This window comes from Oryzias melastigma, linkage group LG2 (assembly GCF_002922805.2).
Source record: "Oryzias melastigma strain HK-1 linkage group LG2, ASM292280v2, whole genome shotgun sequence".
NCBI lineage: Eukaryota > Metazoa > Chordata > Actinopteri > Beloniformes > Adrianichthyidae > Oryzias > Oryzias melastigma.
This window is the reverse complement of record NC_050513.1, coordinates 12520766-12532848: the sequence shown is the minus strand read 5'-3', so window position 1 is coordinate 12532848 and position 12083 is coordinate 12520766. Positions and strand designations below refer to the sequence as shown.

At 42.8% G+C, this 12083-nt stretch overlaps 1 protein-coding gene across 1 annotated transcript in view; it reads right to left on the bottom strand.

Annotated features, from left to right (window-relative positions):
- Positions 1–12083, bottom strand: part of si:ch73-383l1.1 (receptor tyrosine-protein kinase erbB-4) — a 439732-nt gene that overhangs the window by 114427 nt on the left and 313222 nt on the right. Inside the window, exons 11-13 of the mRNA XM_024288936.2 lie at positions 9894–9984; positions 9553–9758; positions 3343–3475 (exon numbers count right to left, since the gene is read on the bottom strand). Of these exons, the coding sequence (XP_024144704.1) occupies positions 3343–3475; positions 9553–9758; positions 9894–9984 (430 nt within the window). The remainder of the gene's footprint in view (positions 1–3342; positions 3476–9552; positions 9759–9893; positions 9985–12083) is intronic.

Genomic DNA, 12083 nt, shown 5'->3' with positions numbered 1-12083 from the left:
ATCTTTAGACGCTTATTCAAATATTTGGATTCTTGATGGTGTCTGAAAGTGGACCTGTGAAGAAGTTATTCTACAGATGTTTTATCCTACGTATTCTCATTCCGAAATCGTCACATATTGACGCATGGTTAAGGACTCCTTCGTGTCACTTTCTTATGTTTTAGGGTCCACAACTCATTGTTTTTTAACGTGCTGGCTGTTACATTTAAATCAGGGGTCTGAGGTACCAGACGCGGACCGGGTTAGAGTTAGAGTACTGATACGGGTCATGTCCTGAGGTTCGGTAATGAACCACTGGTGACCAGTGACCGGTGGTTCTAATACCGGTTTCAGTCCGGTAAGGGCTACCGGATACACTTCCCTGGTACTGTCCAGTACCACATTGCGCCGGTACCACTTCCGGTCCGGTCAGGGCTACTGGATGCACTTTTCCTTTACTGTCTAGTACTGCGTGGTTCTGGTACCAGTTCTGGTCCAGTCCGGGATACTGGACAGGTGGTTCTGGTACCGGTTTTGGTCCGTTCAGGGCTAATGGACAGGCGGTTCTGGTACCAGTTCTGGTCTGGTCATGGCTACTGGAAACGCTCTTCTAGTACTCTTCAGTGGTATCAGAATCACTAGTGACCAGTGACTAGTGGTTCTGGTACCGGTTCCGGTCTGGTCAGATACACTTTACTGGTACTGTCCAGTACCATATGGTTCTGTTACCGGTTCTGGCCCCGTCAGGGCTACTGGACAACCTCTTCCAGTGATGTCTAGTACCGCGTGGTTCTGTTGCCGGTTCCGGTTCAGGCTACTGAACACGTGGTTCTAGTACCGGTTCCTATCCATTCAAGGCTACCGGACAGGTGGTTCTGGTACTGGTACCGGTGACCAATGACCAGTGGTTCTCGTACCACTTCCAGTCTGGTCGGTCTACTGATAGCAAAATTCCAACTTGATCAAGGATTTTTTTATGATCACTGTTAAATCAGATAGATTTAAATTTCTATATTTTTGTCAATGACTTAGATAGGACATGACGAAATACTGGTTGCTAAAGAATGTTTGAAGTTTTTCGTTGGCGTCCAAATGGAGAAGTTGTCAGCAAGAGTCGAGATAAAGTTCTCATCTTGTGGTAGAGCGGTAAACTTCTTGTTCCATGTAAAGGTGCCAGTCTACCAACTCAAGTACATTGAATCATCCTTAGGGAAGACACTGAACCCCACGTTGTTTCCCAATGGTCTAGTCCACCCCTTCTATGGCAGGTCGGCAACCACTGGTGCATAAATATGTGTGTGAATACACACCATTTACTTTTCGTTTTACTATATCTAGACATTAGAACATAGTCTCTCTAGAATCTCCATGCAATTTCTTTGGAAATGTTCTCCACTCACCCATCAAAGAGGTTGCAGGACTCCACACAGGTGCGTCCTCGTTTGAAATAGCGACAGGAGAGACACTGGTCGGGACCGGGCCCCCAGCAGCCATCTTCCGAACACATTCGATCGCACGTCATCTGCTGCTGAACTGTAAAGAGACAAATGCAAGAAGTAACTGAAGTGGTTTAGGACCAAGTGTGATGATTTGTTGTTCTTGTGGCCTTTTTCTGATGATGGAGGACATGTAGAAAGAAAATAAGGCTAAAAATTAAGTTTCTGAGGATTCCTTTTTCAAATTGCTATGAATCAAGAGCAGAAGATTAGATCCATGAACGTCTTTGTTCTCCGCGCCCGAGCTAGCATCTAGCCTCAAACTGTACGGCTGGATAGCTCCAATATTGGTCGCCGTATTTATTGCACCGGGAATGTTAATGTTAATATTGAGGTTTTGAGGGGATATAAGCTAGCAGGAGACCTTTTTAACAAGAGACCAACGTGAAGGGATAGGGGGCCAGGTTGTTCCGCAACAACAGTCCTGCCCACAATTCAGAGACGAATTTCTAACGGACTACTGCCGCTCTACAGAAACTATGTCCTGGAAAACAACGGATGGTTCTTCGTTATCGGCTAAAAAGGGTAAAATTACAACTGAAAGTCGACCACCGGACATACTGCACGCGCTCCTCTGGTACTGTCCAGTGCCACGTGGTTCTGGTACCGGTTCTGGTCTGTTCAGGGATACTGGATCCACTTTTCCGGTACTGTCTAGTACCGCATGGTACTGATAAAACCAGTTCTGGCCCGGGCTACCAGACAGATGGTTATGGTACCAGTTCCAATCCATTCAGGGTTACCGGACAGGTGGTTCTGGTATCAGTTCTGGTCTAGTCAGGGCTACTGGACACACTCTTTTGGTACTGTCCAGTGGTACCAGAACCACTGGTGACCAGTGACCGTTTTTTTCTAGTACTGGTTTCAGTCCAGTAAAGGCTACCGGATACACTTCCCTGGTACTGTCCAGTGTGACATTGCACTGGTACCACTACCTGTCCGGCCAGGTCTACTGGACGCACTTTTCCACTACTATCTAGTACCGTGTGGTTCTGGTACCGGTTCTGGTCCATTCGGGGCTAATGAACAGGTTGTTTTGGTACCAGTTCTGGTCTGGTCATGGCTACTGGAAACGCTCTTCTGGCACTCAGCAGTGGTATCAGAATCACCGGTGACCAGTGACTGGTGGTTCTGGTACTGGTTCCGGTCTGGTCAGGTAACCTTTACTGGTACTGTCCAGTACCACGTGGTTCTGTTACCGGTTTTGGTCCCGTCAGGGCTACTGGACGTGCTTTCCTGGGACTGTCTAGTACTGCGTGTTTCTGGTGCCAGTTCAGGCTACCGAACAGGTGGTTCTGGTACCGGTTCCAATCCATTCAAGGCTACCGGACAGGTGGTTCTGGTACTGGTACCGGTGACCAATGACCAGTGGTTCTTGTACCACTTCCAGTCTGGTCGGTCTACTGAAAGCGAAATTCCAACTTGATCAAGGATTTTTTTTTTTAGATCACTGTTAAATCAGATCGATTTAAATTTCTATATTTTTGTCAATGACTTGGATAGGACATGACGAAATACTGGTTGCTAAAGAATGTTTGAAGTTTTTCGTTGGCGTCCAAATGGAGAAGTTGTCAGCAAGAGTCAAGATAAAGTTCTCATCTTGTGGTAGAGCGGTAAACTTCTTGTTCCATGTAAAGGTGCCAGTCTACCAACTCAAGTACATTGAACCATCCTTAGGGAAGACACTGAACCCCACGTTGTTCCCCAATGGTCTAGTCCACCCCTTCTATGGCAGGTCGGCAACCACTGGTGCATAAGTATGTGTATGAATACACACCATTTACTTTATGTTTTACTATATCTAGACATTAGGACATAGTTTCTCTGGAATCTCCATGTAATTTCTTTGGAAATGTTCTCCACTCACCCATCAAAGAGGTTGCAGGACTCGACACAGGTGCGTCCTCGTTTGAAATAGCGACAGGAGAGACACTGGTCGGGACCGGGCCCCCAGCAGCCATCTTCCGAACACATTCGATCGCACGTCATCTGCTGCTGAACTGTAAAGAGACAAATACAAGAAGTAACTGAAGTAGTTTAAGTGATGATTTGTTGTTCTTGTGGCCTTTTTCTGATGATGGAGGACATAAAGAAAGAAAATAAGGCTAAAAATTAAGTTTCTGAGGATTCCTTTTTCAAATTGCTATGAATCAAGAGCAGAAGATTAGATCCATGAACGTCTTTGTTCTCCGCGCCCGAGCTAGCATCTAGCCTCAAACTGTACGGCTGGATAGCTCAAATATTGGTCGCTGTATTTATTGCACTGTGAATGTTAATGTTGAGGTTTTGAGGGGATGTAAGCTAGCAGGAGACCGTTTTAACAAGAGACCAACGTGAAGGGAAAGGGGGCAAGGTTGTTCCCCAACAACAGTCCTGCCCACAATTCAGAGACGAATTTCTAACGAACTACTGCCGCTCTACAGAAACTATGTCCTGGAAAACAACGGATGGTTCTTCGTTATCGGCTAAAAAGGGTAAAATTACAACTAAAAGTCGACCACTGGACGTACCGGACGCGCTCTTCCAGTACTGTCCAGTGCCACATGGTATTTGCACCGGTTCAGTCCACTCAATGCTACCAGGCGTGATCTTCCGGTACTGTCTAGTATCGCGTGGTTCTGGTACCGGTTCCGGTCCGTTCAGGAATACTGGATACGCTTTTCCGGTACTGTCTAGTATCGCATGGTTTTGCTACCAGTTCTGGCCTGGCCTACCAGACAGATGGTTCTGGTACCAGTTCCAATCCATTCAGGGCTACTGGACAGGTGGTTCTGGTATCAGTTCTGGTCTAGTCAGGGCTACTGGACACACTCTTTTGGTACTGTCCAGTGGTACCAGAACCACTGGTGACCAGTGACTAGTGGTTCTAGTACCAGTTTCGGTCCGGCAAGGGCTACTGGATACACTTCCCTGGTACTGTCCAGTACCACATTGGGTCGGTACCACCTCCGGTCCGGTCAGGGCTACTGGACACACTTTTTCTCTACTGTCTAGTACCGCGTGGTTCTGGTACCTGTTTTGGTCCAGTCCGGGCCACTGGACAGGTAGTTCTGGTATCAGTTTTGGTCCATTCAGGGCTAATGAACAGGTGGTTCTGGTACCAGTTCTGGTCTGGTCATGGCTACTGGAAACGCTCTTCTGGTACTCACCAGTGGTATCAGAATCACCGGTGACCAGTGACTGGTGGTTCTGGTACCGGTTCCGGTCTGGTCAGGTAACCTTTACTGGTACTGTCCAGTACCACGTGGTTCTGTTACCGGTTTTGGTCCCGTCAGGGCTACTGGACGTGCTTTCCTGGGACTGTCTAGTACTGCGTGTTTCTGGTGCCAGTTCAGGCTACCGAACAAGTGGTTCTGGTACCGGTTCCGATCCATTCAAGGCTACCGGACAGGTGGTTCTGGTACTGGAATTGGTACCGGTGACCAGTGACGAGTGGTTCTCATATCACTTCCAGTCTGGTCAGGGCTACTGAAAGCGCTCTTCCGGTACTGTCCAGTATCGCATGATTCTGGTGCTGGTTTTGGGTTACGGTTAGGATACTGTATCCTGGTACTGCACCGGAACCAGTTTGCACCCCTTTGGACGGGTAGCCCAGTTTCAATTGGAGCAGCCAGAACGTAGAAAAACGACAAGTTGGGGAGACCCAGAAACGTCTATTTTTGACACAGGGGGGTCCTTACCCAAACGTCAATATGTGACGACTTGGAGATGAGTAACGTGTTGCAAATACATATCTCATACATGGCTGTTGGCGGCTCTGACTGCAGGCAGCACAGCTGTGGGTCCAAACATTGGTATTCCCCACACCTCTCCTGTTAGAGAGCACCCCAAGCAGTTCCTCGAGTCCCCCCACCCCCCCACCAGTCAAACCGCAACAATCAATGCCGTTCATCAGAGCTGCAGTCCCCTCCATCCGGTGAGTGACACACCGGGGAGTGCCGCCTGGTGGGGGCTCGACCCCCTGTCACAAGCCGAGCAGTCAATGGTAGACAGGCAGTTTAGCCTAATGAAGAGGCCAGTGTAAGGTCCAATCAATCGATCTGTAACGCACACATGCTGCACTCATTAACCAGCTTGATGCTATCGGCTCCATATCTGCTCCCAGCTTTTAACAATGCATTTAGCAAAGACTAAAAATAACATCAACAGCATGCGTGCTGATAAATAATCATGCCTGCGCAGTTATTCATCTGACGATTATGAATTTCTCCATCTCGTTTCGGCAGCGCGGTGACTTTAATCCACCTCAGTGCATGAAATGTCACGCCGGAGCTGAATAAGGGCTTTCATGACCAACTAGTGAAAGACGCTTGTGATGCTGTTGCCTTGGAAACTTGGCATGTCAGTGTGTATGCTTCGCGCGGAGCTGGATTTCCAGAGATATTAGAGGAATCAAAGTTTGGAATTAATTGGAGCCCTGCAGGGGAGAAAATAAGACAACATTGGTGCCTGATGAGAGGCGTTTTGTTTCTGCGGCACGATTGTACTCGCCAAAGATTGTCTCAAATGCATTTATACATCTTAAAAGACTTTACACATAAGATAACTAAACTAATATGTATTTTATTAGTTTGTGGATCAGCAAATCTGCTAGAGTCTTCTAGATGCTTAACTGGAAAGCTGTTGGGTCCATTGATTATACAGTGGGGCAAAAATAACAACCAATTCTGCAAGTTGTTTCAATGTAAAAGACGAGAGACATTCGTAAGTTGTGCTGTAATAGTCAGAACTCAATGTAAAAATGTTAAGGAGTATATTAAAATAATGCTGCAAAAACTAGGTGTGTGGTACCTACAAATGGGCAAGACTTCTGACTTTTCATGCCTGTTACTTTGTTTTGTGCCATCTTGTGGGGTCTAGATGACCCCTATTTCATGTAAACGTGCTAGGATAGTATTTAGTTAAAGTGTGAGTTCTGGCGCCTTAAAGACCCTAAACAAAAGTTGGTCCACATGTGATATGTAGGTGCCCTTAGAACATCTGTAATATAGTGACCAAACAATCCCTTGATTGTCCAACTTCATGATTTTCTAAGAGACTGTATGCAGGAACCGTGCAAGATTGTGAACACCACTCACAAGCCAACAATAACCAGAAGTTGGTACTTTGACAACATTAAAAATCAGTACACCATGCCTGTTTCTATACTTCGACATCCTTACTTTACCTTTGTGTGTTTCGTAAGTGTTCAGTACGACCTGTTTTTGTCCTACAAGCTCACCGAGCAGTCTACAACTTTGATATTTTGTGATATTTCGTGCTTGTAGACAACCTGGATCTAGACGTAAGGCCACTTGTTAAGGCTTTATTTACTGAGAAGAGACAACTAATTGATGGAATTATTACAAAATGGAAGAAACACAATTTTACAAACAAATTCTCTCCCCCTGGGGATCAATGCCAGATCTCACTCGTTGGGGAACATATGATCTTGAGAATTGAAAGAGCTGAGACCACAGTAACAAAGGTTTCTATTAGTAACACACTATGTTGTCATAGATTCAAAACCCGCAGTGCTTCAAAGGTCCCTCTGCTTAAGTCAGCACATCTCCAGGCCTGTCTAATGTAATGCTTCTAAACTCCAGTCCTTAGAGCCTATCATCCTGAACGCTTGTTATGTTTCTCTGCTTAAACACACCTGCCTCTAATGACTGCCATTAACCAACCTCTACAGAGCTTGATGATGAGCTTAATCAGGTGTGCTTAAGCTGGCTAACATAGAAAACATGCAGATTAGTGGGCCCTTAGGACTGGGGCTCCAGTATCCTGGTCGAAGGTTTTCCAAAAGACCAGATGGATAATCCAGAGGAGGATTGGGAGAACTCTGTAGGGTCAGGTGAGACCAACATGGAACTCTTTGGTATGAAACAAGTCGTTGTGTTTCGAGATTTGCATTCCAAGAACTCCTAAGAATTGAATGATGAAATTTAGGGAACATTTTGGACAAAAACTTCCCCCTGTCAGTGGTGGAATTAGAGATGAAACATGACAGTGATTGATCTCAAACACATCGCCTGAGCAACAAAAGAGTGTCTGCATCACAAGCACTTCAAGGTCCTGGAGTGGCCTAGTCATTCTCCAGATTTACATGGAAGAATGGGCAAAAATACCAGATACAGTGTATCCAAAAGGGTAAAGACTTGATCTTTGTCATTGTCTATCAACAAGACTGGAAATTTTGTTAAAGAACTATAACAGAGCACTGAAGTTGACCTAAATTTCACAAAAATCTGTAGCAAAATTGATTTAAAATACCCAATCCATGACAAATTAGCCAAAAAAGCAATTGAGTTGCTAAAAAACTAGCTAAACTCCAAAATAGCCTAAAATTCCTCAGTAAACTAAATTAGCCACAAACGTTAGCCTGTTGCTAAACTAGAAGCTAAACTCCAAATTAGCCTGAAAAACCAAGTAGATTACAAAATAAACAAAAGCATTAGCACGTTGCTAGCTAAACTCCAAAATAGCCTAAAATTCCTCAGTAAGCTAAATTTGGCAAAAACGTTAGCCTGTTGCTGAACTAGAAGCTAAACTCCAAATTAGCCTAAAAAACAAGTAGATTACAAACTAGCCAAAAGCATTAGCACGTTGCTAGCTAAACTCAAAATTTGCATGAAAAAAACCTTAATAGATGCTAAATTAGCTAAAAACAATAGCCCGTTGCTTAAATACTAGCTAAACTCTAAAGTAGCCTAAAATTCCTAAGTAAACTAAATTAGTCAAAAGCGTTAGCCTGCTGTTAAAATAGGAGCTAAACCCCAAATTAGTCTAAAAACTCCATTAGACAACAAATTAGCCAAAGACGTTAGCATGTTGCTAAAATACTAGCTAAACTCCAATTATTTTGAAAATTAGTCCACGAATATATGTAAAGGCTCGTTGCTAATTTACTTAAAATTTTGAAATTTAAAGACTTTCTCACCTATTTTTTATGGAGCATAGTTTGCTCATTTATAACAAACTATAAAGTTCATGAATACCAAAACTGCAAGCTGTAATTTCCAGAACAAGCTAAACGTTTTCATATCGAGATTGCTGAAATCGCTGAAAGTGTGATTTAAAGTGCCAAAAAAGGAGCAGGAGAATCACAATAGTGTGAATGCTTACTAAGCATTTACACCATTACACTCCATAGTGTTTGCCTGTTTTCTAATCTTTCAGGTCAGCTGTAGAACTTCAGGTGGTATTTGTCATTTCCTTTCATTAAAAAAAAAAAATCTTTAATACCATGTGTCTGGAACATTTCTTTGAATAGCTTTCATGAATCATAAAGAACACACCATATTAAAGTTAATACAAGTCAGTAACCAAGGAAACTGGTTTGAGACAATAATCCGATTTTTTGGGGGATGTGACTGTTGCAATAGTGGGTCATGACATATGCAGAAACTCTTGCCAAGCAAAAATGCACTGGAACTAAGAGTGAAACTGTCACATCAAGTAACATTTATCATTACTCTACCAGTTGTGTGTCTCCAACTGGTCACAAGTTGACCTAAGCTATAAACATTTAACAGCTGCTTTCCGAAGCATAGTCAAATGTGAAAGAGTTTTCCAAGGTTTTTGCTTTTGTGCCATTCCAATTAAACCATATAAAAAGAAACGTGTTCAACTAACTTGTACAATTATCGTTTATATTGTCTTTACAATAGAATGAAGGGACAGCAAAGATTAATTGGAAGTGACCAGAAAAAATGAAACACTAGAACTATGGCCACTTGAGTGTTATGCCAAACACTTCCAATGTCCAAGGAATATACAACTTATGCGAGTTACAGTGAACCCTTTTTTTCTGTGAAGACATTGGTTTGTTTGGAATTTAATGTAATTCTGGTCAAACAACTATTAAATTAGTTGTCAACTATTTTAATAGCCGATTAGTCGTTGATTAATCGTGGCAGTCCTAGTTCCCATGTGTCGAGGTGTCCTTGGGCAAGACACTGAACCTCACATTATAAGTTGTGTTTGGTAGTGTGTGAATGTGTAATTGGGACTTCTAAGAAGGTAGTAAGGCGCCATATACTGTAAGTACACACTATTTACCAGTTAAAGTATTTCTCAAGCATGGGGTACTCACGGCATTCCATGGGTTCCCGGTTGTTGCGAATGAGGACTTTCTGCGACGGCGTCCTAAACAGCGACGTCCAGTTGATGGTGTTGTAAAAACACAAGCGGCTGTTGTTGAAGATGTAGACGTTCCCGGCGCTGATCTCAGTCAACGACTGGAACTGGAAGGAGGAGATCCAGCGCTGTTTCAGGATCAAAAGGGAAATACCGCTTCCACTGGAGAGAAGGGGGGAGGGTCACATTCAAGAATGAGAGTTTTTTTTAATTAATAGGTAATATCAAACCAGTAAAAAAAAAAAAAATGTGGGCACACCACAAAGAATATAAAAAAGACTATGTATGTACTCTTACCTGTAGAGAGATCTGCCTCCGATAGTCACCAGGTTGGAAAAGACACTCAAATCTGTCATGTTTTCAGGCCAAGACTGGATGTTGAGGAATCCTACATGGAAAAATGTTAAAGAAGCAACGTTCAAAAACCTTTTTCTTTTAAAGGGAACTTAACCTTTTCCTTACAACGAGCTAGAAAGGATGATAAGAATAGGGCATTAAAATGGCATCATGGACTTTCATCGCCTTTGTAGAGTTCAAACAAAAGTCCAATCTTTGTAGGAAATGTTCATGAAAAAGACCAAATAGACTAATTGAAAGAATGGATTCAATATTCCGCGGAGTTTGTCCGGTTGCACTTGGCTTAATGACAGATTATAGGATCGGTGGAAGCGATATTAACAAGGATGGAGCAGGAAATGGCTAGGATGGTACGGCCATTGCTCTTTCTTATTGCTAAGGTTTTCATTATGAAAATGCCGTTTCACTCCATTAGCTGTTTGGCTTAACTGCAAGTCGCGGTTTAATATGACAAAAGGGTTTGTGTACGAGGTATCGCTCATCCCTTAAGGCCTCTAATAGCTCATGAATAACTCTGCACACAGAGGCGCACACTGGAAGCGCATAGCATGAAGCGGTGGAGATGAACGAAAATATAATGTCTCCAAACGACGTCCTTTTAACTTAGTTTGCCAGTTTAAATTCTAAATCGAAGTTGCAGAAAAATTGCTTAAGATCTCACGTGAACTTTAAGCAAAAAGTTAGAATATTGTAAACAATAATGTTCTTAATAAAGCCAAGGTAGATAGTGCTAATGAGGTGTTTGTTCCTTCTGAGAATTAACACTATAGGAGCGTCAATTTACACTTTTTATCCAAGTTCACCTGTAGGTTAATCACATCAGAAAACATCCTTATGTCATCTATAAGTAATATCATATTTAGTGCCATACGTGTTCAATCTGGTTTGTGGAAACGCCGGAAGAAGCGCCTTTCTAATCTGACCTTTAAGCCAATTTATATTCTTTTTATAGATTTATTTTGTCATTTTTATTGCTTTTTTATCTATCTATCAATCTGTCTGTCTGTCTATCTATCTATGCATTTTATGACCATTTCAATAAAATACCAATGTATTGGTAAAATACATGATCTATGGTTGCCATCCGTGGATCAATGAAGTATCCATCCTTCCATCCATCCGTAGGTGAATAAGGTAACTATCCATCTATTCATCATCCATCTGCAGATCCGTGGATCAATAAAGTATCCATCAATCCGTCCATCCATGGATCAATAAAGTGTCCATCCATCTATCTATGGATCAGTAAAGCATATATCCATACATGGACAAATAAAGTATCCACCCATCCATGGATCAATAAACTATCCATCCATCCATCCATCCATGGATCTATCCATCCATGGATCAAAAAAGTATCCATTCATCCATGGATCAATATAGTATCCATCCATCCGTGGATCAATGAAGTATCCATCCATCCATTCATCCATCCATCCGTAGGTCAATAAGGTAACTATCCATCTATTCATCATCCATCTGTAGATCAATAAAGTATCTATCCATCCATACAGTATCCATCCATCCATGGATCAAAAAAGTATCTATCCATCCTCTGAGAATTGAAGTATCCATCCAACCACGGATCAACAAACTATCCATCCATCCATCCATCAATCCATCCATCAATCCATCCATGGATCAATAAAGTATTTATCTATCCATGGATCATTGAAAAATCCATCCATCCCCTACCAACCTCTGGTGTGTACTTTGTTGAGGAAGAAAGTGACAAAAAAACTCAATTGAAATGTTTGTCAGGACCAAAGGACACACACCACCATCATCATTTCAAAAGCTCTTGCTGAAACATTTTAAGCCTTTATGTCTTGTAAGTTTGATGATTAAGATATTTAGGATTCTTTTAATGGTTTATGCATGTTTTTATGGTCTTGGGCCTTCCTATTTAAGTCATCTTCTTTTAAAGTATGAACCCTTGCGGACCCTGAGGTCCTCCGGCACTGGCCTGTTAGTTGTTCCTAAGGTGAGGACCAAATCTTATGGGAAGGCTTGGTTCTGTCATTACGGACCTCGCCTCTGGAACAGCCTGCCGGAGAATCTCAGAGCCGCAGAGGTTTTTAAGAAGAGGCTGAAGACTCATCTATTTAATTTTATGAGAAGCACTTTTTT